Raw genomic sequence first — 27,808 nt, forward strand, 5'->3', positions numbered from 1 at the left:
CTTAAATTTAGGGGAAGAACCCTAACTTTAATCATTTTAAAGAGACCCACTTTTAGGTAGACATCAAAGACAACTCAAGGTTGCCTGATTCAACTTGCTGGTTGCGTCCTCTCCAGAAAACATCAGGTAAAGGAAACAGTGTCCTGAAATGCATCTTCCAGACTCTGATTTGACACCCAAAAGATGGGCAAATTAGGTTGAATTCCCTTTGAGCTGTTAAACCAGGAATCTAATCTGCAGCAGCAAGGAATCTTCCCTTTCACCCAAGAAGCAGAGTGCTACCGCCTTGACCAGTTTACCACACCATTCAATATATGAGAGGGTAAATCAGATTGAAGTTAATACCTGATTTAATCTACACGTGATCAGTGATAACACTGAGAATATGTAGGTCTAAAAAGAAATCAAAGGAAACAAAGTTGTATGCACAGGCGCTCTGCATCTTTAATTTGCGAAGAGCCCAGCCCAACAGCTTAAATCTATGAACTCTAAATTTGAGGTTTAGTGACAACAAGTTGCTGTGGGGCAGATGGCTGACAAATAGTCAAGGAGACACTCTGAATTTTACAGTCAGTCAGGAAGCTAAGGAACACCAAATAATATCCTGTTATGTAACAACCTGTCCATTTGCCCAGAGAAGTAGCATGTGCTTTAATTTATCTTTGTCAAACTTCAGGGCACGAGAAATTTGGGATGGGGTTGTTTGGAAAATAAATCACTTCTATAACAAAAGTGAAGTTTGTCAAGGAGATCATTATTTCACTGGTAAACGTACAAATTCAGCAGAATTTCACAAAATATACACTGGATCGTTACATCTGACACCGTTAGGCTGAGGTTATTTCCCAGGCTTTGTAAACCAAAGCAATGTCATTGGTCAAAAGTACAGGAGACACAACTGATCAAAAGGTTAACAAGACAATTCACCCCGAGAGGACATGCTAGAATGTTAGTTACTCTATCCCCCCCCAAAATAAAAATAAAAAAAACTGCAATCATTTTTTTTAACATTTTTAACATACAAAAATATGAGAACGAAATATAAATTAATATATATTAAAGATTCAAAAATGGAGTGAAAGAGAAGTTCTAGCAAAGTTAGGTACAAGTTTTTCTTGATACAATAAATACTTCTTAATGATATTTTGAATACTGCATAAACTCATTTCAAAAGAAAACCACAAAACTTTATCCAACTAAGTAATCCATACATCAATTCTCTATCTGTTGTATAGTCCCCCATTTATAGTTATATTACAAAGAATTAATACTGGAAACAAGGCTTGCTAAAACACTTTGTAAGCTCGATTATGCTAACGTACACATTATACCGGGGAAAAGAAAAATTGCTGTTCACGTAATCAAGATATAAAATGACAGCGGAAGCTCCAGGTCTTCTTCATCGATGCACATTCTTGGTTTCATTTCCTTACAGCACAGTTAAATCCATGTCCCTGTTTCAAAGATGGACTGACATCTTCTTCAGTGGCACAATCCTCCTTTAGATTTCTTTTTCTTTGTCCGCCAGATGTCAAATTATAGAGAGTTTCCTCACGCTGAGTCAGGAAAAGTCAAAATCCAGTCCAAAATGGTTTGGCTTCTGACAGATACTTCTGTGTTTTGCAACAACTTTCAGTCAAAAGGACTTGAAATGTTTTTGTAAATGAAGAAAATAGTCATTTTCTGATAATAAAAATAAGTCTGTTCTGTATTTTACAATATAATTCAAATATCTCCAGCACGAAAGCAACATACGTCCCACACAGTCACCAGGCGCACATTGTTTTGAAAAGGGGCGAGCGTTTGAAGCTTTTACAAAGAACAGCGTGAGCAGCCGCATTTCACGATCTTCTCCACCTCCTCCACAAATGAAGAGCCGTCAGTGCATTCAAAACTGTATTTCCGCCGCTTGCTTCTCAGAGGTCCGCAGCACTGTCCGTTGTCACATCCACCTCTGCACTCTAACCGCGAGACTTTTTTGGTTGTCTGGCAAGCAGCGTAGCCTTGCTGTTTCTGGTAGTAATCTCGGATGCGTTCCCCTCGACAGGAGATTTCTGGAAATGAGGATGGAAGATCCATCATTTTTGATTTACTTACAGCAATTACAACATTTTAGTAATATGTTTACTTTCTTCAGCAATAAGTAGTCTTAAATCTTCAGGCCTCATTAACCTGTAGCTAAATGATTTCAATGTTGCAAGTTCTGAAGAAAAACAGAAGGTAAGATATTTGTGTCTTTTAAAATGGAAAGTGAAATCTCTCTTGACTAGTCTGTCATTATTATTGATTCAGAGTCATCATGTAGGACAACTAACTACAACATCTGGTGTAGGCACAAGTGCCATTAAACAAGGGAAACCAGAAACTGCTGTCAATGTGAGTTGCAGAGGAACAGTGAAAAAAAGTTGGGGCTCAGCTTGTAGAGCCATTGCCTCACAGCCCCTGCAACCCAAATTCAATCCTGACCTCCCAAGTGCGAAATTTGCATGTTCTCTCTGTTTCCTCCTACTGGGTTGGTAGGTTAATTGATCACTGTATACTTGTCCCTAATGTGTAGATGAGTGGTAGAATCTTGGGCAGGGAGCAGGTTTGAAGTTATTGGGAACGTGGGGGAAAATAAAACGCATTAAGTTTGAATCAATGTGAAAATGAGTGCTTGATAGTCTGTGCCCCAAAGGGTCTGTTTCCATGTTGTTTCTCTCTACAACTCTATGATTCTATGACTCTCTGTTCCTCCACAAAGAGTGCTGTTTTCCCAATTGTCTTCAGCGTAATTCTTTAGAAATGACTGTACTTTAGATATTTACAAACTTTTATCACAGTTTAAAAAAAGCCTGAAATTTTACAATTTGCTAAATGAAATGTGAGTTTTTAAATTGCATTCTAAGTCATATGTAGCTTCTTTTCTCTCTCCACAGATGACCTGTGGGGTGTTTTCTAGAATGTTCCAATGAACGAAGCTGTGATTACTGCTTAACAACCTCAATAGCTCCAAAACCCAAGTTTTATGTTTATGGTTTGTCATTCCATCATAAATAAGTAACAATTCCATGCCTTCAATTAAATATTTTTTTATTGCTGTATCCTAAAATATTTGTTTTTTCAAATTCTACCATTATCTTATATGTATTTTCCAGTCTATATTATGCGCTCTGCTTAGGAAGTTACTTGAAAATCCAGTTTCTTAATATTTTTACTGCTGTTGAGAATTCTTCAATGTGATCAGTGCCTTAGCCTGCTTGATGACATCACTGTTGCTGGATGCCAGAGTATCCATGGAACTGGCATTGAAAAAGGGGACGGCCACACCATGGGGATTGCCAGATTTCTGTGGACAGTTTTGTTTGAGGTCAGCAGTGATTGCTGTAGTTTCACCACTGAAAACAAAATCTGGGTCAGTATTTCAGAAATGACGGCAATGGTGGGAGCTCTTTGGAAATTGACATGCATTTCTATTGTCACCATGTATAAAGAATTATACTGTACCACTGGACTAACAACCCAGAGATTGTGAGTTCAAATCCTACAATGGGAAACTCTAAAACTGAAGAAAATAGAATTGATGATTCAGTACCAAAAAGAATAATAATGCTTTGATTGCCTGAAAGGGAACCAAATGATTCAGGTAATGGCCTTCACTACCACCTCACATGTAAATCCCATATTGTTAATTCTAACTGTCCAATAAAACACATTATCAGTACATGCAGGGATAGGCAATAAAGATGACTTTGCCAAAATTGTCTACTGCCCCAGATAAACTAGAAAATTCACTTGCCCTTTTATCAAATTTATCATAAGTTCAGCTTTCTAAGTACAAGACTTATAACTAACCAGAGAAGTTAAGGAGCATATGGAGTTTCTATCTTTATTATGGAAAATGGAATGTAGCCCCATACTTTCATTTGTTTTGTCTTGTATAAGACTGGGAAACATAGTTTATGCAAATTCCTTGACTATTAAAGAAGACATTTTGAAACCTAACAGCCACAAATTCATGATTTTAAGATATCAGGATATGTCATGAGGACATTAAAATACCATCTGTAGTTATTTTAAAAATACTAAAAAAACCAAAATTATTTATAGAGACAAGATATCAAGTGAAAATGAGTTTATACCCAGTTTGTTCCACGAGTGAGGGGAACCTTCAAATGTTGCTACATCTAAAGGAATCAAAACTGCATTACGTAACTCTTGGATAATGCACTTTCAACACTAGGTTATTATATTTTGTTGGCCATAAATGTGGCAAATGCTATTCTAAGAAACTTAAAACACAGTTCTTTGAAGTACTAACGTTATAGCTTCTAATGTACAATTACAAATGAAAGTACAAGTTCCCTTAGTACTGCAGTTTTTCCATTTACTTGTATGGAATAAAAATGATTGATTTTGGTAACATTATACATATTGTGTTGTATATATTTTGTGTTTCCAGCCATCTGGTATGGAAACATGAACTAACAAGACATGGGAATAATTGTCACGACAATTGCTGCATGCTTTACACTTACACCAATAGAGTAAGAAAATCACATTGTACAAGCAAAGAGGGCGGGGAAAGGTGTGAGTCAGAACTATAAGGGAAATAGATTTTATTGAGTTCAAACAAGTTTTTAGAAAGGGTAACTAGGAAAAAGAGAGAAAAAGAGAGAGAAGAAACAATCACCCCTTTTCCCATTCGTCTCACCTGCAAGAGGTGCTGTGATTGGTCAGTTGAAGTTGAGAGGTCAGAGGTAGAGTTTGTACTAGGGTTAAGTGCGGAATCATTGGATTTGGCTGCTCAGTCCAAGAAGATATAGAAATGTTAAAGTGAGATAAACAGCAGTGAGGTTAAAGCTGAAAAAATGAACCCTACTTAAATGAAGGGCTTTCAAATTCATTTAATGAAAGCTCATTAACATAAAAAGTGAATTAACTTGAGGCATACAGCAATACAAAGAGTCATCCTTAGCACCCAGCATAATTCAGCTACATGACATACCAAATGATCTGTCAATATACTGAAAACAGGGAACAAAACATGTTGTTCAAATTCTCTTTCCTACAGAGCAAAGAGCGACTGATTCTAAAAAAAAACATCAGATTTGTGAGGTGTGGTATGCAATGACTGAATGATGAACATTTATGCCACAGGTTAGCCAATATTACTTACAAAATAGCACTCTAGCTGCTTTATATTTTTATAACATACATTGCAGGTTTTTCCTCTGGTTGAAGGGATGGAATTGGGCACAAAGTTAAAATTGTTCTCCCCAATTGTTTTCAGAATCTTGGAGATATTTAAATACAATGAAAGCAAATGGTATGGCTGTCTAAAACTAACTGCAAATTGAAATCACAATATCTCAGAAAATGTGGGTGTATTTAAACTTTAGAATCAGAAAGTTATTTCTACTGAACTGCCCATACCTTTATCACAGTTCTCTCCAGTGTAACCACTATTACATTCACAGTAAGGCCGGCTCAGAGCCAAAAGCCTGCATTTTCCATGTTTACACCTGATGTTCTGGCAAGGATTAAACAGCTCCTCTTCCTCATCACACAGCACATTTCTGAAACCCAGCTGGCATTTGCAGCTGTATGAGAAAGCATTGATTGGCACACAAATACCATGCACGCACCTGAGAACAGATCAAAATATCATTAAATAATCAACAAATGTAATCAAGTGTCATTTTCCTACAGTTTTATTTTCCCTTTCTTGATATTAGCCATAATGCATCATATTGCTAGTCAAAAGACTGGGCAAGTAATGATAAATGCAGACAAAAATGTTGTCCATCCAGTTGTTGGTTTAGAGATGACACAACTAAGTAACAGTTGTAGACTTGATCTGAAGACCTTCATGATGCAGGCCAACATTCTTCATATTACCATTTCCTTATGTACTGCAGCTTGACATGATTTAGTAATAGTCCCAGCATGCCGTGCCACAGGAGCACAGAATGAATTGCTAAGTACAAACACTGAGTTCTCACCATCAGTGAGACCATCACTGGAAGTCCCTAGAGGATTAATTTCCATTCTACCACACTACACAATGTTGTTGTATTTTTATTTTTAACACAGTCATTATTTCTTATGAATTGTGCAAGGAGAAATTTTGCAAAATACATGAAATGGAGAACCAAAAGAGGAAATTAAACCTACACGTGAGGAATTTTCCATAAAACTTGGAAGCTCTTTCCTGTATGCATCTTGATGTTTACTGATGTTACAGCACTGGCTGAATTACATGGGGTGCCATGAACTTTAACTTATGAGGTTATTTTCATGAATCGTGTCAAGCTGCAGTACATAAGGAAACTGTCATATGAAGAATGTTGGCCTGCATCATGAAGGTCTTCAGATCAAGTCTACAACTGTTACTTAGTTGTGTCATCTCTAAACCAACAACTGGATGGAAACATAACATCTGGGATCCAGTAATATTTTACCTGCTCACTATTTATTTATAAAGAGTTGTTAGGAATTACCTTCGCTCCTATTTATCCCACAAAAATAGGCCTATTGTTAACATCCTGTGTACAACTTATTAATGCAGTTGCACAAACACACCCTCTGAAACAAAAACAATCACCTTACTCAAATTAGTTCAGCTGCAGTGCAGATCAAAAATAGCAAAATATAAAAATAGACTATTTAATTTTTTTGGTTTACCAAACAAATGATTGAAGTTTAGTTGACTGGACCTTCCTGTATTGGTCCAACAGCAGCAAACACCACTCAAAATCCAAGCTGCCTCTTTGAGAAGGGGGTCCCAATGCGGAGAGCCAATCTCGCCGGCTTGCTGCACCCTTGAGATGGGTGGTGAGATCTCACCAGCAGAAGCCCCCAGAAAGACCTCACAGGCTTTGACAAAAAGCAGAGCTTTGTCTTCTAACAAAGTTTATAATTGATCTGAATATTTCTTTTAATGTCTCTGATATTTTGACATTGACATAAATAAACATAACAAATGTAATTACTGAACCATTTGAAAATTATACCTTATTAAAACTATATTAAAATCCATAGGAGTAGTGAGAGACATTAAACAAAAGTAGTCAATAAAAAAACCTTGCTTTTGTTTGCTAATCTGCCAGTTGAGAATCACCACTGATATGAATGGAGTTTCTGATCCCAAATCAGGTTGTTGGGTTGGAGAGATTATCCCAGCAAGGTTGGACTCCACCATTGGACTCCAGAAGTGGCACCATTTGTGTCTCAGTAAGTCTGCATTAATCCAGAACTTATTTTTCTTTGGATCAACCAGTCAAAGTCAGGAAGATTAGTCCCAAAATGTTTTAACAGTGTAACCTATTCATTACATACAGGTAATCTCTTAGGCATAAAAATATGTTCTCCCTGGTTCTTTGATAATTTTGAAGATCATGTATAAACATCAAACTTGCAGGAAGGTAGCTATACCACAGTTGATTGCAACTGAAGACTAAAATATAGTCTAATTTTGAAACTACTAATGGCACATAAGTAAATTGAGCGGTGCAATACTGAGGCATGACAATTCCAAAGGACTACTTCCTGTTCAAAGTGATTCAAGTCCCCCCACTCCACTATTAGATAATAATAATATTAATAATAGTTATGTGTATCATTTGTTTGGATTACTTGATTATGTTTCCAAAGTGGCTCAAAAGGAACAATATGCATCTGCTATACTTGATGATCAGACTGTAACAATACTCGAGAGAAATTTCTTTGTTAATCCATTGCTCCAATTTATTATTCATTTCCTGATCTTTTGCAAAAGCATTCAATAATGTAATTCTATTCTGAAAATATGATTAGATTTAAAGGCATTCTCTATAGATTCAAATATTGGATTTCATTTTTTCGGGAATTCCACAGTAGCTATAATGAAATAAAATAATGATTAATGAACCCACAGAACCCTAAGGAGTAGGAATGGAAGTAAGCCATTCAGCTCCTCGAGACTATTCTGCCATTCGATAGTATCATAGCTGATCCAATATTCTTTAAGTCCTGTCTTTCCCCATAATACTTGATTCCCTTGCTGATTAGAAATCTATCTCAGCCTTATTCTCAAGGACTTTGCTCCCACAGCTCTCTGTAGCAAGGAATCCCAAAGACTCCCAACTCTTTGAGAGAAGAAATTCTTCCTCATCTCACTCTTAAATGGATATTCCCTTATTCTGAGCCCAGGTTCTCTGGTTTTGGATTTTCGCCATGAAAGGAAACTTCCTCTCAGTAGTTACTATATCTAGCCCCTTATGAATCTTACAAGTTTCAATAAGATTGCCACTCATTCTTCTAAATTCCAATGAGTAGAGTCCCAACTTGTTTAACCTTTCCTCATGTGAAATCCATCCATACCTGGAATCATGCTAGCGAACCTTCACTTAAGTCCCTCCAATGAAGTACTATCTTTCCATAAAAAGTGGAACCAAAATTGTTCACAATACTCATGATGTGGTCTCACCAGTGCTCTGCATTAAGATTTCACCACTTTTATATTCCAATCCCTTGAAATAAGGGCCAACATTCCATCAGCCTTCCCTTTTACCTTCTACACTTGTGTGAAGCTTTCTGTGTTTTATGCATAAGAACTCCCAAATCTCTTTTCTACAATTTTATTTAAATAATATTATTCCTTTGTTTCTCCTTCCAAAACAAGCAATCTCTCATTTTCCCACTTTATACTCCAACTTTTTGCCCACTCACCAAACTTACTGACATTTCACTATAAACTGTATCCACCTCGCTGCTTGCCTCCCCACCTATTTTTGTGTTGTTTGCAAATTTGTTTACTGTACATTCTCTTCCTTCTTCCAAGTCATTAATAGTTAACAAGTAACCAGTTGCAGTCCCAGCGCTGATCCCTGTGGTATCCCACTGGTCACAAGGTTTAACCTTAAAAAAAACCTCCTTATCTCTACTCGTTGCTTCCTGCCTGGTAGCTAATCCTCTATCCATCCTATCAAGTTACCTTCAACAACAGGGCCTCGTATCTTGTGATTTAACCTTTTCTGAGGCATCTTGTAGAACACCTACTGGAAGCCCAAATACAAGTTTCTACTAGTTCTTCACTATCCACTTTGATCCTCACTTCCACAAAAAGCTCTAATAAATATGTCAGACATGATTTCACCTTCACAAAGCTGGGAAAACTTTGCTTAATTAGATGATTATTTTCCAAATGTGCTGCTATTACTTCCCTAATAATCAATTCTAACATTTTTTCCAACAATATATGTTAGGCTACTAAACCCATAGTTAACTGCATTTTTGCCTCCCTCGCTTATTGAATAAGGATGTCATACAGGCAATTTTCCAATCCTCTGGTTCTTCTCCAGAATCTAAGGATTGTTGGAAGATTACAACCCCCACATCCATTATGTTGGGAGCCACTTCTGGCCCATCCGGGCTGGGTGGGGGGGGGGGGGGGGTGGTGGTGGTTTGTCAGCCTTTAGCTGCATTACTTTACCTAATTCTCCAGTGATAATGATGGCATTTATTTTTCCCCAGCATCATTCAGCACTACTGGGATATTCGTAGCATCATTTTCTGTATAGGTTGACAAAAAATATCTGTTTAACTCTTTTGCTATTTCCTTTTTCCCCATAACTATTTCCTTTTTATACACTTGAAGAAATTCTTATTGTCTGTTTCGATATTCTTTGCTAATTTGCTCTCATTATTTATTTTCTCTCTCTTTATTATCTTTCCTGTTCTTCTTTGCTGAATTCTAAACTTATCCCAGTCTTCGGATTTACACTAACTTTTATGTTTTCTCTTTCAACTTAATATCCTCCTTAACTTCCTTGATTAACCATGATTGGTTCAACCTTCCCTAAGAAATTTCCCTCCCTGCTGGGATATATTTTTGCTGGGTGTTATGAGTTATCTTATTAAATGTCTGCAACAATCTGCCAGCAAATCTTCCTACTAGTCTATCTTCCCCAGTCCACTTTAGCCAACTCTATCTTCATTCCATTGTAATTCCCTTCATTTAAGTTAAACACAGTTGTTTCTGATCCAAGTTTTTCCCCCTCAAATGGAATACAACATTCTACCATGTTATGATCATTACTTCCTAGGGGATCTTTCACCCTCGGGTCATTTATCAAATCTGCCTCATTTCCCATTACAGATCCAAGAAAGCTTGTTCCTTGTTTGGCTCCATAATATATTTCTCTAGGAAACAATTCCAAATGCACTCTATAAATACATTTTCAGAGCTATTCTTTCCAACTTGATCAACCCAACTACATGAAGTCTCCCAAAGTTATTGCACTGCTCCTTTTACACAACCCAATATTTGTTGACTTACACCCTTTCCTACTGTTCATTTCTCATCAGCAGATCTACCACATCACCTTTTCCTTCCTGCTTGTCATTCCTAAAAGTCAAATAGCCTTGAACATTAAGGTCCCTGCTTTGAAATCCTTGCAAGCATGTCTCCACAATATCTATTGAATTATATCCATTCACCGCTATCTGTGCCATTAGTTCATCTACCTTATTACAAATGTTTTGGCAATTAAGATACAAAGCCTTTTGGGTTTGTCTATTTTTATTCATCTTACTTTTATTTTGTCTTGTGGCCTTATTTGCCTCTTGCACTTGATTTTCCTGCCTTCTGCTTTTGCATTCTCATGTTCTTTCATTTCTATCCTTGTTTATCTCTCTCTCTCTCCTGAGTCAACCTGCTAGGTTCCAATCCCACTCCCATCCTTTTTTAAACCCTCCCCAACAGCACTAGCAAACAACCCCACAAGGACATTGGGTCCCAGTCCTGCCTGGGTGTAAGCCATCGTACTTGTACAGGTCCCACCTACCCCTAGAACCAGTTCTATTGTTCCTGGAATCTAAGTCACCTCCTTCTGTACCATTTATTTAGCCATCTGGTTTATTCTCCTATACTCACTGGTATACAGTACTGGGAGTAAGTCTGAGATTACTACCATTGACTTTGTGCTTTGTAATTTATCTCTGAACCCACAAATTCAATCTTGCAGAACCTCAGTCTTTTTGCTACCTATGTCATTGATTCCACAATCACTGATTTTCATTTTTCTCCTCAACGCCATTCCATGACATCCTTGACCCTAATGCCGGTGAGGGAACCTACCATCTCGGACTCACATTTGCGGCTGCATAAACATCTTTCTGTTCTCTTACAGTGGAATCCCCTCTTACTATAGCTCTACCACCCTTCTTCTTTTTCTGTGTAGATACATTCATGGTGCTGTGAGCGAGACACTTCCTGCATCCCCGAGAGATCACGTCCCTGAAGAGTTTCTAAAACAGTATATCCGTTAGAGAGGAGGGTAGCCAAAGGGGATTCCTGCACTATCGTCTCCTTTAGTCTGCCTCGTAGTCTTCCTGGCTGTGTAGTCTTTATGTGCAGTGTGACCAGCTCACTAAACATGTTATCCATGCACATTTCAACATTGCGATGCTCCACAGTTCCAGCTCCGTAATAAAGCAGAGTGACAAGATATATTTTTATCTATGCCTGTAAGTCCCGTACTTCAATAGCAAGATTTGGCCTAACATGGTAAGAAGCACCCATCCACCATCTTGGTAAATACTTTAGAAATATTCACACATTGCAGTAGATGTTGCTTATCTAAGGCTGAAAACTTACTGGTAGTACAGAATAAAGGAAGTTTTACTTTGCATGAGTCCTTTCCTTTACATGGTTCAGGAACACAGTTTCACTGTTAGGTAACAAAAATAGTAAGCAACACACAAGATGCTGGAGGAACTTAGCAGGTCAGGCAGTGTCTATGTTGGAAAATGGGCAGTTGATGTTTTGGGTTGGGACCCTTCATCAAGACTGGTGACTCCGGTCCAGATGAAGGGTCTCGACCCGAAACATTGCCTGTCCATTTTCCTCTGTAGATGCTGCCTGACCCACTAAGTCCTTCCAGCATCTCGTGTGTTGCTCCAAATTCCAGCATCTGCAGTCTATTGTGTCACCAGAAATGGTAACATATTCCCATCACTAGTATTGATATCACCCATTTTGATGAACACACCAAAAAAAGCATTTAACCCATTTAAGACTATAAACAACAAATGCACAGTTACTTACTTATTGCCCTGACATGGGTCATTGGTTTGCTGGTCACAAAGTGTCCCAGTCCAACCTCCTTCACATTCACAAGTGAAACTGGATTGGCCAATGGAGTGACAGGTACCATGTTGGCACATCTTCTTCTGGCAGGGTTCACAGCCTGGCAGAATGCCAGTCTGCATTGGAACTTTCTTGAAGTCTTGAAGTTCGTTGTTGATATACAAGTTGCGGATGCAGCCATGGAAGTTGGTACCATTCTGGCCTGGCCCTTGGCGCAAAGCTGCAACGTTGGTCTTTGTGGGCATACCTAAAAAAAACAGCCAAAGTTTGGCAAATGATCTTATGGAACAGAAATCCTTTGGTGCCAATGATGAAATTACACAGCAGTGCTAAAACATATTCAAACTTGTAAGCCAAAATAACTTCCATGATTTTTTTCCTTCAGCAATTAATTACTAAAATCATCCGTTTCCTGTTCTTGTTTTAACCTACACTTCCCATGTATCTTCTAACCTGCATTAGAAACCCATTAGCAACAGCCTGTGTATATAATACTCTCGTCATGATCTGAGATGGGGATGCCCATTATGATATAAATAGTCTTAAATGGAAACACACACAGAAAACTAAAGCCTACCATTCTAAGGCACAGGTGTTCTAGAAGTGCCCTCAAGAATTATCACTTAAACAGAAAGTTTATTTGTAAAGAGAGATACAATCACTCAATCAATGCAGAACTATTTTTGTGCAACTGTTTTTGGTAAGGTTTGCCTCACATGTAAATCTGTTAATCCTTCATCATTTGCCTTCAGCAAAATTATCAAGAAAGTTATTCAAAAAGTGTTGCGTGCAAAGGGTTGTACTTTATTTTGCAAACACATCACTGTAATCACTAATTCATAACATTCAATTTCTATTTCTTATAAATGTATGTTTGTTTAATAAGATGGAATGTAATGCCTTGATATCTTGTTCCCTTTATTATTGTGTGTGGATTTTGCTCTTTGTCCGGAACTATGAAGGATTACACAAAGTAAACACGCAGAAGGAACTTCCTCATCAGTGTAAAATTTAAGTAAGGTTCTGGAGCCATTCCATACCTCCAACATAGAGAGGGGAGTCCACATTGAGCGTGGATTGTCTAGCTAAATTGTTGATACTCTTTGGATTTCCTCCATCAATCACTAAGCTCAAGATTTGATCAGATGCCACCAGTTCCAGACTGTGAAAGTTGCCATCATTAATTGTTTCCACACTGCAGAAGGAACAAGGGAAATAAGTTAACTGGATAATGTACATTTTATATTGCACCAAAAATCAGGTAGATTTACTTGAATGGTGGTCATAAGTTTGTGGTTAGTCCCTTGCTGAAAATATGTTTGTTTGGTTTAGTTTAACACAAAGAAAGTTGAGGATTAGTTACTTGATCCATTAGCAAAAGCATCCTTTATTATTTGTCCTTGTCTCCATTCACTCTGTCATAGATGGCAAATCCACGATAACCCAAGACACATATTCTGGCATGAAAAGAAACTAGCTGGGTTGTAAACTACTTGGCAGCTGTGTTAATACATTTAATTTAAATAATACTAAAAATGCAAAAAAATGTGGACGTAAATGAAGTAAACCTAATGTTCCCAAAAAAATTCAGGGAAAACTGATGGAAAGGAAATTAAAATATCTCCCCAAAAGTGGGACAAAAATTCCTCCTCTGTTGTATGTGGTACCAAATCTGTGATTTAGTTACATAATTGCATTGAACCCCACTTCACAAATTCCATTCCTCAAAAGCTTATGGAACCAGACTTCAGACACAGAGTTCAACCTGTAATTATACCACATCATACATTTAGTATATACAACAGAGGTTTAATTTCTACCCAAAAGCTCAAAGGGAATATAGGAAAGCAGGACACGAACCAACATGAAAGCAAAACGTGAACGAAAAGGTGAAAAAAGAAAGATAATCACTTTTACAACAAACTTAGCTTTCTATATTTTTAAAAGGAAAATGCTGCAGATGTTGGAAATCTGAAACAAAGATGTAAAATGATGGGAAATCTCAGGTTACACAGCAACAGAATTGATGGAAATTCATTAGCATGAAATTTTATCTCTGTTTCTCTCTCCACACATGCTGTTTGATCTGCAGAGTAATTCCAGCATTTTCTGTCTATACCACATTTTTCGAATGTGATCAAATGGTGCCCCTTACGAGAATCACACCAAGGCATTGAAAATTGAGAACTGCTTGCAAAAACTTGACTTGCATTCGCTTTGGATTAGATAGTTGAGGGGTGATATATTTAGTGACAAAGGAAGGTATACTGGTGGAGGAATCCACAAAAAGGGGCTGCTTCCTTAAATGTAGAGCCATTTTGGTGCAAATGAAAAATAAAATACTGCAGATGCTGGAAATCTGAAATGAAAACAGAACTGTTGGAAATGCTCAGCAGATCAGGCAGCAACTGTGGAAAATGAAACAGAATTAATATTCCAGACTGAAGACACTTGGGTACAACATAAGGAAACACTGGTTTTACATAAAGCACAACAGAAATCTGGAGCTCTGCTCCAAAAGGTTGTGGATATTGAGACAGTTGAAGACTTTCAAGATTGTGATTTATAGCTTTTTGTTATATAGAGGGTATCAAGGGATTTGAGAAAATGAAGCTCATGTAGAGGATGAAGCGTTATGGACTTGTGTAGTTGTGAACCTGTCTACCGCCCAAATATATTCCAAGCTCAGCTTTATCTTCACAACCAACTCCAAGCATAATTATGGGTGGTGAGGGAACTATGAGCCCTGCTTCAACTGTGGCTCAGTTGGTAGCACATTCACCTCTAAAGTTGAAGGTGGTGGATTTCAATTCCCACTCCAGAGACCTGGACATCAGAATCTAGGCAGGTACACCACTCCACTGCTGAGATAGCTCCAAACTGTTGGAGGAATCTTGCTTTGGTGTTTAATTTAGGCCCTGCCTGTTCCCTTAGGTGTACATAAAACATTCTATGTCACTATTTTGAAGTAGTTACTCCAGATGTCTTGAATAATATTTATCCCTCTTTCAACATACTAAAGCAGAATATCTTCTTATCAGAGCTTGCCACGCCCAAATTGTCTGTCAGATTTTCTACATTAAAACAGCAATCATTCTGTAAAGGGTACTTCATAAATTGAAAAACAGCTTTGAGATATCCTGAAAGGGATGTAAAAGGCAGTATGCAAACACAAATATCTTTATAAGGATAAAGTAAAGAATGGGTTTGTGTCTAACTTGCTCTGCAGCCACATTTTGTGCCTATGTTACATGAACAAATGACCTGATGCATCGAAAAGAATACCAGTTCCAATTAAGACATCAAATGAGAATATCTCAATTGTCTTTACTAACTGTTGATCAATGGAAATGTGAAAAGGATTTAAATGGTGAATTTAATTACCCGGCTATGGTTTGGGAGATAGATATTTTCCATCTCACCCAGACTTAATGGAAGACCATTATTTACAGCAACAATTCACGTACAACTGACAAGCACCATGCACAATGCTAACCCAGTAGTTCACTGTCAACCCTGTTCTGAATTCCCTGATAAGAGGCACAGCTTTGTGATGTGCCATTTCTATTAGCATGCAGACAGCTTCATTTGCAAGATTGAAGTCTTTTCGGATCATTTAATCTGTCATCATTTTTAAAAGTAGAGTTTTACATGGTTGTTTAAGAAAAAGGACTGTCTTGGCCATTGGGATAATATTAAAAGTTAAGTAGCATCAAAGCAAAGCAAGGAGTGCTCAGAACTTTGGGCAATATATATGGGGAGAACAGGCTCATGTTAATGATTGCTGTGTAATCCCTTAGTCTGAATGGGAATTTTATGTTAATGTCTCAAACCTGTTTACAGATGTTGATCAATCTACTGAGCATTTCTGGTGGTTTTTTTTGGAATTTCCAGAATCTGGGGCACATTTGTTTTTTTTAAATTTTAAACAAATCAGATTCAGTCTGCTTGTTTAATTACTTAAGCATAATTATCTATGCAAACATTATACCATACCTCAGCTGAATGACAATCATATTAAAAATCCACCGTAATCTTCTCAGCGACTGAAGACATGGTAATAAATGATAAATGTTAAGAATCACAGGCTTGTCAAAGTATTCTAATTGAGTTAATTATTAGCAGTATCTTTGTGTTATGCAAGCCAACATATTGCCAGAAGGACCTGTCACAATTCTGTACATGAGTGATGAATTGTCTAATTAATGCCTTACAGTAAAACATTTCTCTTTTCTCCTCTTTTGTGACTCTGCAATTAATTTTGACATTACCAGTCTTCTTTGGTTGGATGAGTTTGGATGAATTACTTGGAAGCAGTCAGCTTCAAGCTTATTGTTTGTAGCCTGTTCCTTCAGAAAGACCACTGCTGCAGATTAGTTTCACAATGAATTATCAAAATTAGATTTTGCTCCTAAAACAGTAATAAGGTATCTAAGTTATACTTTTATTCATTTTACAAACTTGGAGCTACACTCTATTTGTTTCCATTCCCCTGGTCTTATTGAGGTTTTGTACCGATTAGGGTTAACGAACACTGCTTTGAACTTGCTACGTTGTGTGCATGAGTTTGCATTGATTCTCTTACTGAAACAGAATGAATGGGCAAGCATCAACTGAGCACCGCATCACCTTCAGCTGTGATGACACCTCACCTTCTGAAAGTTGAACAGCTTGCCAAGCCCATGGGTGAACGATGACTGCTTTGCAGTGCTGCCAATCATGAAAGCAGAATGTGCCATGAGCTACCTTTCAGGAGAGGAAGGGAGAGGAACAGAAAGGAGATTTTTTTCCCCACAAACGCCTGTGCTCCTTAACAGGAATTGACTTCTATGGAGCCGCTGCTTAAGAGGGAGAATCACCATCTTAATATTGGATATTCAAATTTCAAAAACCCAAATTGGACCAACTATATTGCAAACCATCTCTCTGAAATACATATCCATAAATATTGACTAAACCAGTGAAATACTGTAATCAAACACCAACAAGTGATTTCCTGTGAAGTGGACATATGGCTCCTAAAACAAGAACCATAGACATGCACACACACACACACACACACCCACCCCCCCCCCCCCGAATGCACACACTTATACACAAGAAAATAGGAGCAGCAAGAGGCCACCTGAACCCTCAAGCCTGCTACATTTTTCATTATGATTATGGCTGATTTGCTCTCAGGCTCAATTCCTCTTCTGTGCTAGTTCCACACAGCCATCAATTCCCCAATCATTCAAAAATGTATCTACCTCGTCTTTAAATATCTCCCTGATCATTTCTGACTTTCTCTCCTGTTTCTCAATGTGTAAAAAGTAGTCCATTTGTGGTGTTTGAGAACATTTGCCCATTGCTACAAAATGAATACAACAATTCTGAATATAGCAGGATAAATAATTCATCAGAGCATCACCAATTGTAATAACTGTTGGAACAAACTGATTTAGAAAAACTGTATCAATGAATCTTGTGTTTTCAGAAAAATACAAATGGATTCCAGCTGGAACTTGCTAGTGACTGAATATTTGAGTGAAGTGATAAGAGATCTGATAAAAACTGCATCTTCTTCAGGCCCAGTCTGGATCCTTCTAGGTGAGGCACTCTGTCCTGAGGCTGGTATGACTCGTATCACTTAGCGTAAAGTTCTCCATTTGTAATACCTGGCCTTAAGAGATGGGGCTGACAAGTATTAGGGAAGCTCCCATCTGCTATGAAGTCAAAAAGGAAATTGGGGAATTGGTCGGCGCTAAGCACAACTGGTTCCCATTTTCCACTGGATTCCACTAGGCTGCTGCCTGATTTTTCAGTAGGAACACAACAGAACTAAAGGTAACATTTAGAGTCTTTTATTAAACAAGCAGCAGTGTACATCTCCTGAAATAAATTGAAGAATTTCTGGGCATTGGCATTCCTGTTAATGAAATATTGTTCTTTCTTCTTGAACTGGGTTCAAATTCAGCCCCAACTAACGTGCGTCAGTTGTATGGATAGAAATGCATTCACAATCACTCATGACAACTCTACGATATGGTCGTGGCTTCACCTGGTATTCTACTCACAAAGTTCAGTTACATTGAAGTCAACATAACATAACTTTGGAAGCAAACTAAAATGAGCAGTCAGTGCTTTATCACGCACTTAAAGCAAGCAATTAAGGACACATTTCTACTCATAAAGGGTCTTCTGTCAAAGGTGCCTACTTGGATGGTTAATGGGCCCCAGTGGGCATGAACTCACAGCAAAAGTGTAGACAATGATCCTAATTTGGTCTTTTACTCTCAGTGGTTAAATAGTAGCTGGAAATGTTGCAGCGATTCAGTGGGAAAAGGTTACAGAAGAGTGGAGTGTGGAGTGGAGTGTGAACAACAGTGTGAGCACTATTGTGAGAAATTTTGGGCCCAATATTTAAGGAAAGATGTGCTGGCCCTGGAGAGGGTCCAGAGGAGGTTCACAAGAATGATCTCAGGAATGATAGGATTCACATATAAGGAGTGTTTGATATCTCTGGGCCTGTACTCGATGGAGTTCATAAGGATGAGGGGGGATCTCATCGAAACCTACTGGATACTGAAAGGCCTGGATAGAGTGGATGTAGAGAGGATGTTTCCATTAGCAGGAGAGTCTAGGATCTGAGGACACAGCCTCAGAATAAAGGGACGTCCCTTTAAAACTGAGATGAGGATGAATTTCTTCAGCCAGAGTGTGGTGAATCTGTGGAATTCATTGCTACAGAGGACTTTGGAGCCCAAGTCACTGGGTGTATTTAAGGCAGAGATTGATAGGTTCTTGATTGGTAAGGGAGTTAAGGATTATATGAGAATGGGGTTGAAAAGATCAGCCATAACTGAATGGTGGAGCAGACTCGATGGGCCGAATGGCTTAAATCTATTCCTGTATCTTATGGAGTGAGTGGAGAGAAATTTACAAGGCAGCTGACATTAATTCATGTTTCATTGAGCTACTAGGTGCCTTACTTACGTCCCTCACTCCCATGAAGAAAGAAATTATCAAATTAACATCCCATTAAAATATTTTCTCTACATTACATGATTGTTTCCCATGTTGCTTCTAACTTTATTGTTTGCATAAGGTAACTTATTTTTCCAATGAAGCAGGCTGTGGGTGTCACCCACCTGTAAATGGCAGATGCTGGATATACACCCGTGTCATAACTGACACGTACACGCCCACGAAACAGCTCCACAGCTATGTGATCACTATCTCCTTTGTATAGCAAAATCCCATTTTCTTCATCTGTAGCTACCTGGGGAATGTCAAGTGGAAAGATAAGATATCTTTATTAGTCACATGTATTTCACTGTGTGTTTCGATGTACATCTTTTTGCGTAGTGTTCTGGGGGCAGCCCTCAAGTGTCACCATGCTTCAGGCACCAACAGAGCATGCCCACAACCTCCTAACCCATACGTCTTTGGAATGTGGGAGGAAACCGGAACACCCGGAGGAAACCCACTCAGACACGGGGAGAACGTAGAAACTCCTTACAGACAGTGGCCGGATTTGAACCCGGGTCGCTGGCGCTGTAAAGTGTTACGCTAACGGCTACACTTCCGTAACTGCCCTATCAGCTTGTTGGTCTTCACTGAGATAGCATCTTATAGAAACAAAAATATCGGAAATGAAGATCCCTACATATGAACAGTTTTCAACCAACTTAAAAGGCATTGATGAAACTTTTTCAAAAGTACATAGCAAATATTTCAAAGCTTGTATGCCAAACATATAAGACGTGCTTCTAATAAAGTGTAAATGTTATTATCACATTTCAGAATGACAAGCATCCCTCCTGGGTGAAGAAGTAACTTCTGTTCCCAATGAGATTGCTTTCTATTCATATTGTTCCACATTAGTCAATGTCTTGATGGAAGTGACTCAAGGAGTAGCAGAACACTTACCAATGCACTCTTCTGGTAAGTTGCAGATTTATTTAGCAACATTGACACTTGAGATCTCTAAGCAATGGGTGGTACTAAATAACATCTAAGTACTGTTAACTTGGGTAACTAGGAACAACCTAGCAGGAGCAGGCCATGTAGCTCCTTGATCCTGTTCTGTCATTCAGTGAGACCGTGATTGATCTACATCACAGTTTTACCCAGCTGCCTTGGTTTCACATCCCCTTGTAACTGTGGCTTACAAACACCCCTCCTGGTTTTACAGCTTTGATTACAAGACAGTACACTCCAATTAAGGTGAATAAAAGTGCAGCCCTGATGTATCAGCTAGTCCTTGCTTGTCTGTCAGACAATGCAAAGTTGAGAAGCACAGTGAACTTTGAGGAGGAAGTGGCGTATTCAATTGGCTGCAACTTGAGTCCAGTTCTGGCATCACACTATTAGGGAAGATATGAACTTTATAGAGGCAGTAGAGAAGAGATTTACAGGAATAATCCTAAAAATACTGTTGAGAAACTGGAAGCCTGAATGTGTTCATTTAATGGACTTCTCAAGGAATGGTTACTTTTCAATGACTAAAGTTTCATGTACGTTTTTGATATTTTAGAGATTTAATACTCAAATATTCTTTTTGTAAGAGGGATATATTTATCTTACCTGGAGAGAGATATTGGGCTGTAGATGGACATTTGGTGAAGGAATCTGTAGGTAAGAATCTCTGTTCACGAAGTTCACACTGACTAATGTTTCACACTTGTCGCCCTCATAACCAGGTAAACACTGGCAAACAGGCTCGTTTCCAATCTCAATACATTGGGCTCCATTCTGGCACTCAAAATGATCACAGGGACTGGTGCGTGGTAAAACCATTGGCGGGGCCACTTCACAAAACAGACCGCTGAAAGACAGCAAATAAAGAAAGCTGACAGTGCTCCTGCATTAATAAATGCTACACACATAGCCCATCAACCGTCTAAGATTGAACATTTACCAACCCATCAGGACTTAATGTTTAGAAAACAGAGAAGTATAGGGGCTAAAAAGTTTTTGACATCCGAAAAATATGTTGTTAAATGTATGTATGGTGTGCCCTGGGCTAGCTGTTGCAAAATTTTACTGCACACAAGGATTAGCATGTCATGTGCAACAGAAGAAGCCTTGCAGGAGCATGTGTTCAAAAGCCTTTCCTTCACACCCTTCTTCAATTTTCAACTCACAGACTGGTGTGTGTCACATTTTAGCAGAATCCTTTATATCCCCTGTATGACTTTCACCCAGGCCTACCTGTAGCCTTCTGGGCAGATGCAGGTATACCCATTGACCGCATCGATACACTGTGCACTGTTCTTACACTTGTTCTCCTGGCAGTCATCATAGTCAATGTCACAATGTTCACCGATGTAGCCAGGTGTGCATTCACATCTGTAAAAGAGAAAGTATACTCCAAAATACAAAATGCAGATAAAATATCCATCAGAAGTTTCTTTGAAAAGACACATCTCTGTTCTATTCCCTTTTGTACTGCTCGAGGAGATTTTGGTTACTTTCCAAATGAATCTGAGTTACATGATGTTGGCATTCTGCGGTGTCAAAACCATTTTTTTAAGTTTCACCATAGGAGGAATAGCTACAATGATCCCCATTGGGAAAGCAGCCAATCTTCCAGAGCTAGCAACTTAAGGGAAAACAAGAGTAAGGTTTTGCTAGACTACTATGTTTCAGGTAATTGGCAATACATTAAAAGGTGGTGTACACTCTGTTGATTCAATATCATCATAAACTCTATAATTTCTTGTTAAATTTTTTGTTTCCCTTCATTGGAAGTTTAGCAATGTCTGCTCTTAATATAGATTGGCCTAAATATCTGTGGGAACACATGTAATGCTGCTGGCCTGCACAGTGTATACAGCACACAACACGTCTACGTGCATTGGCGTGCAAAGATTATTATGTACCTGCAGGCAGAAAGGAAATACTACAGCAGCACCTGCCTAGAGCTGGATGCTTTCCAAACTGCAGTTTTGTAGCATTAGAATAGTGGAGAAGATAAGCCACTTATTTAATAACTGTTGGCTTTTCAACCGTAATAAAGGTGAGAGATGCATCCTTCAACAAAAGATTCAAAATCACTTTTCATGCTCGGTTCCATTTGATATATTGTAATTCAAATTTATATGCCGAGAAATTCATTCCTAGTCAATAGTGTTAAAAGTACCATATTGTAGCATCAGCACATTGTACTCTCTCCAAAATTTATTCCATTGAAGTCAACAAAATGAATTTTGGAGGCTGGGTTACAACGCACTGATGCTACAGTAGAGAACAGTTAGTGACACCATCTGGGATGAATTTCTAGGCAATGATTTTTAATACAATATTTTCACCAACTCTCTTGAAATGCTGAATGATATATTTCATTGGTACCAGCTTCCCATGTGTGTTAACCTTCTCTGCAAAGATAAAGTCCAGCTTGGCTTTGTCCAATAGACGAACGTGTATTTTTTAGAAGGGATCCCTACGTGATAATTAATTTTGCCCTCCTTTTCTCTTCAATTCCCTGGATACCAAAGTCAACTATATAATTTATGACTGCTGTTTCTGAAGAAATCAAAAAACTCTGAACAGACTAGAGATTAAGGTATGGGAGCTCTGACTTTATGGTGCAATTACAGACCATATTTTTACATTTACAAACCAAGTTATCCATGAAGGTCTGCTTTTAGTGTTGTATCTATCATAGTAATTCAGCTTTTCTCTCATAAAACTACAATTGCATTGATATAGATAGGCAAAACTTTCCTGGGAACTTTGCAATAACCTGCAATGATGGCTTTAAAAAGCTGTTTGTTCATACAACTCATATCTCATAATGCTGTGTTATTTGACAAACATGATCAAAGCCATTTTAAGTGCCAATATAGGTTAATAACAAGAGAAAAAAATTAAAAGTAGGGAACTAATTTTAAGCTTATATCAAATCTGGATTAGACCACATTTGATTCTCTCTCCAGGTCTCTGTATTACAAATAGGACATTGAGGCAATGGAGAAGATGAAAAAATGATTTACAAAGGTGATTACAATTCTAAGAAGACATAATAATCAGGAAAGATTGAGCAGGCTATTTATTATTCTTTGGTCTGGATATGAGAAAACTAAGAGGTGGCCTGGTAGAGGTCCTTAAAATTACAAAGGTCCTTGACAGGATAGACATTGGAGTGATGTTTCCATTTATGTAGGAATTTGAAACAGGCCCATAAAAGTAAGACAGACTAACAAATGATGAATTGCAGAAAAACTTCTTCACTCGGAGACTAGTGAAAATGTGAAACTTTCCATTCTATGGAGTAGTTGAAGGATAAATGCAATAGGAAGTGGATAAGTACATGAAGAAGACAGAAATAGAAGGACACATTGATAGAATAAGATGATGTATAGTAAACGGAGTCTCTTGTGGGCACAGAGAGACCAGTAAGGCTGAAAGCCCCGCTTCTGTTTAATAAATGTAAATTATAAAAGACAGCCAAAAGAGAACAAGGTCCCATAAACTTGCCATACATTTTTGAAATGAGCAGGAACATAAAGGGTGGAAATCAGTATACATTTCATCTATTTTCAAGGCTTAAAACACAGTACATCTATAAATTTAAGCATGAGATGACTCTGGTATGGTTTGCATGTGGTACAGTTTGCGTGTGAGTGTGACAGACCAGTAAATTTGTGAGGTTTCTTTTTAATGGTTGATTAAAATAGGTATAAACTCACTCCCATGTGTGAAAAAGGGGCCTAATGCTTGTGGTGGGGCTCCTCTGTGCCAGCATCAGTTGTTAGTGAGCAGATCAGAAGTTAGCTCTGCTGCACTCAGGATCCTTCTGTGGCTGCCAGCACAAAATAACAATGACCAAACACTGCCTCAAGGTGTCTCCTCCTTACTCCTAGCATGTAAATGTCTGTAAATTTTCTAGATTCTTCATTTTACATAGTGACCAAAAATTGACGGATCAGTCTTCCAACAAATAATCCTTCTACATACTTGAATCCCTTGACAGTCATGATACATTTGGAGTCGTGCTGGCAGGCGTTCAGCTCTGGGGCGCAGAAGTCCAGTTTCTCTTCACATAGCTCACCTATGATAGAATGAGAAAAGGCTACAAGTTTATCCCCCATTGTTGCAATGAGATTTAAAATAAACGATAGTGTAACAGAAGAGAGATCTAAATTACTGTGTGGAAACTATGAGCTCTAAATCTTAAGCAGAAAAAGGCTGAGAAATTCTCCATCTTTCTTAAAGCTGCTGATGGAGTTGACATGATGAATGGTTTCATTATACAGAACAAAATACTGAATGTTTTTCTTTGTTGATCTTCCCTAGGTGATTCCTGAAAGCACTGTGTTATTCAATCATGTGAAAAACGATGGATTACACCAAAGCCAGACAACACCTGTACTCCCAATAGATGGGGCTGAGGCACAAGGCAGACTCGAGCTGCTAAATGTGTTTATTCTCTAGTACATACCAATTCCCTGTCTGTTTAAAACTGAATGGTGGATCAATTCAATATTCAACTAAGGAAAGTGGTACAAATGTCCGCTTTCCTTCTATTATCGACATCACCTTGTGAATTGTCACGGTAAACAGATGAAGCCACTGATTCAATCAGAATAACACGTGCAGAGGCATTCAGCACTCCCCCTTCTCTTTGCCATTCCCCTACATGCAGACCAGGTGCTTGTGCCATTGAACTGAATTCCTGTCAAACCCTTCCAAACTTATCTAGCAGCACTTCATTTAATGTCACTCGTTTAATCTATATTCTTTTCATGCAAATTGAGTATAAGTGATCTATTGAAGGTCACAGTAAGTAAAGAATTACGAAGAGTGATTATTCCATGTGTGCCGTTCCTAAACTGTCCCGACGGGACATTCTCCCTGGATCTGCATCTTAAAACCTATCTCGGGTCTGCCTGAAACTGACATTGAATTTAGATGGTGTAGGAGAGAAATCTTCTTTGATAGTCCTTCAGAGTCAAGGATAATTTGCCTCCATTCTTACTTCATGGATTCAGATGTGGTTAATGAGGTCAATTTGGAACCTGCAGAATTGTCCATGGGTGGGGCAGGAGGTGCTCGATGACACAGGAGGATGAGTTGTTTCGTCTGCACTCCTTCTGTCATTTTCATTTGGCCTTTGCCAGCTCCCATTGAAGAGACGTGAGGTGCTGAGCACCTTCCCAAAAGCTCCTTCTCTATTTTGAGTAACCAGGGATTCCTGCGAGTTGAAGAAGATGTTATATTTTAAGGGAACTTTGAAAACATCTTCAAAGTGTTTCCTTAATTTTTGCCATCTTGGTGTGCCTGTTTGGGGAGTCAAGTGTCGGGCACACAAATGATGAAGCCTGCCCATCAGAGCTGGCAGAGTGGGATTAGATCCTCAGTGACAGGGATATTGGCCTGGGAGAGGATGCTGACACCTTGCTGGATCTTGCTAGATGTGTAGGGAAGGCAACAAACTGTGAAATCTCTCTTCGACTCCTTAGCATTTCCAGTATCTGCAGTTTTTGTTTTCTCAGTATGGATGTGGCTGTACTTTTCTGTTTCAATTTGTTTCATTTTTCCTTTTCCTCCCCAACAATTGCTTTCTAAAGTAATCGTTACTTCGATGACAACTTTGTTCTGCTCTGTCACAGTCATTCCGTCTGTTCTGACTACCCCTCGTTATAACTTAAAGCATTGTTCTACTATGGATTGGGAAGATTTTGTGGAGCAGATGTTGGTGATACCACTCCAATGTTAATCATCAGAATGGACCAGACTATATCAAATACAACTGGAGGTCAAGAATGCAGCATTGTTCCGATGTACTCCCAATGCAAATCTTGCTGGAGACACACAAGACTGCAGATGATGGATTCTAGAGCAACACTGCTGGAAGAACTCAGCTGGTCGAGTAGCATCTGTGGGAGGAAAGGAACTGTCGATGTTTCGGGTCGAAACCCTGCATCAGGACACCTTGCTGGACCTTGCTGGATGTGTAGGGAAGGCAACAAACTGTGAAATCTCTCTTCAACTCCTTAGTATTTCTAGCATCTGCAGTTTTTGTTTTCTCTCCATGGATGTGGCTGTACTTTTCTGTTTCAATTTGTTTCACTTTTCCTTTTTCTTCCCAACAATTGCTTTCTAAAATAATGGTTACTTTTGACGACAACTTTGGTCTGCTCCGTTACAGTCATTCCATCTGTTCTGACCTTCCCCCTCATTATAACTTAAAGCATGTTTGTCTTCTCTCTTCTCCCAATCAACAGTCCTTATCATGAAACGCAGATTCCGTTTCTCTGTCCCTGATGTGCTGAACAGTTCCAGCTTACTCTGGGGTTGTACTCTGGACTGGGTGCTCCAAATAACATGCAGATTAGTTGGTTAACTGGCCACTGTAAAATGCCCCTAGTCTGGAGATGAGTGGTAAAATATGGGACAAATTGATGGGAATGTGGGGAAAACAAAAGTGGTTCAGTTAAGATTAATGTAACAATGGATACTTGATAGCTGGCACTGACTCAGTGAACTGAAGGGCCTGTTTCTGTGCTCTATTCCTGAATGAATGGAGCCAGGGTTTCCCTTTTCATTCACGTGCTGTGTTGAGTTCTTTAATGCATCTATCAGGAAGGGTAGGTATCAGGAAGGGTGGGGCCCAGATGATGTTGATTTTTACTTCAATCAGCAGTGGGCCACAGGCTCATGAACATCTGTGACCATTTTGTGTTGGCTTCAGGAGCAAGAATAAGGCAGATGAAGTTATTGATGAGCAAGTGTTGCCGACCAGCACACCCCAAAGTCCAGGAGTATGTGCTGTGAGATGTATTCAAGGAAGGTGGGGGGGGGAGGGGGTGGTGGATTTATGAAAAGGACCTATTAGTAAAGGTGACACTTTCAACACTAAATTTCCTTTGCATAAAATGCATGAGAGAACAGAAATCATGTGGTGTGTTTAAAACCAGACAATTGTACTATGCACAATAAAATATATAAATTGCATACAGAAATAAAAGTGGAAGTATTACCAGTTGTCACTTGTGTAAATTTTCTGTGAAATCTTTTCTGAACTAAAGTATTTTAATTTTGCAAATAAAGAAAACAAAAAAAAAGTTAAAACTGGAATCTCCTAGATTATTGTAAGGGGCCTTGGGATGAAAGGGACAAGGGAGGAATTACCTGCCTGAGGCTATCCTGTGACCCAGCCCTCTGTGCCACATTCTTGACCATGGTATGCATGGTGAGAACAAGAACACCACCCACCATAATGGTACAAAGGAGACTTGTCCAAGGCTGCAGACTGGGATCAAGGTCTGGAGTAATTTAACATTTTTGTTTTTGTGCAGCCCCTTTCTTAGGGGACACAGGGTCAGCATTGAAAATTTTCCCAGAAGAAGAATTCTGACACCTCCATCTCTCCTAGCTGGATCACAATTTATGGCCAACTTCATATAGCAGGAGCTTTAGATGTGCTGTTAGTGATGTGGACAACTACCAGGAGTTGTAAACTACTGACTCCCAGATCTCACCCCTCCACCTCTGCAGACTACAATAGGGCACCATCCAGGCATAGTGCCTGAGATCACTGCTCTGCAGAAATTTTGGGTCCTGATCTTTAGTTCAGTTTTCAAAAGAGTTTGATTCCTGTGAGAGACACTCCCAGGTTACTGCAGCACACATTCCTTCCGTTACACAAGTACTATGATCCAACATCTGTCAAGCAGCAGGCTCTTAATCTTACCAGTGGGCCGCAGG

The 27,808-nt window shown here is 38.8% G+C and overlaps 1 protein-coding gene across 7 annotated transcripts in view; it reads right to left on the reverse strand.

The window, feature by feature from the left end:
• Positions 1 to 733: 733 nt before the first annotated feature.
• slit2 (slit homolog 2 (Drosophila)) overlaps positions 734 to 27,808 on the reverse strand; it is a 369,641-nt gene continuing 342,566 nt past the window's right edge. For 6 of the 7 annotated variants that reach the window (XM_052037389.1, XM_052037413.1, XM_052037405.1 and 3 more), the window contains 8 exons: positions 24,056 to 24,149; positions 21,308 to 21,445; positions 20,681 to 20,921; positions 19,243 to 19,373; positions 13,153 to 13,307; positions 12,071 to 12,359; positions 5,416 to 5,627; positions 734 to 2,054 (listed from right to left, as the gene is read on the reverse strand). In XM_052037389.1, the coding sequence (XP_051893349.1) occupies positions 1,813 to 2,054; positions 5,416 to 5,627; positions 12,071 to 12,359; positions 13,153 to 13,307; positions 19,243 to 19,373; positions 20,681 to 20,921; positions 21,308 to 21,445; positions 24,056 to 24,149 (1,502 nt within the window). In that variant the 3' untranslated portion in view covers positions 734 to 1,812. Of the gene's footprint in view, positions 2,055 to 4,693; positions 4,783 to 5,415; positions 5,628 to 12,070; positions 12,360 to 13,152; positions 13,308 to 19,242; positions 19,374 to 20,680; positions 20,922 to 21,307; positions 21,446 to 24,055; positions 24,150 to 27,808 lie in introns of all 7 variants that reach the window. The other variant, XM_052037428.1, reaches the window with a different exon arrangement.

This window comes from Pristis pectinata, chromosome 2 (assembly GCF_009764475.1).
Source record: "Pristis pectinata isolate sPriPec2 chromosome 2, sPriPec2.1.pri, whole genome shotgun sequence".
NCBI lineage: Eukaryota > Metazoa > Chordata > Chondrichthyes > Rhinopristiformes > Pristidae > Pristis > Pristis pectinata.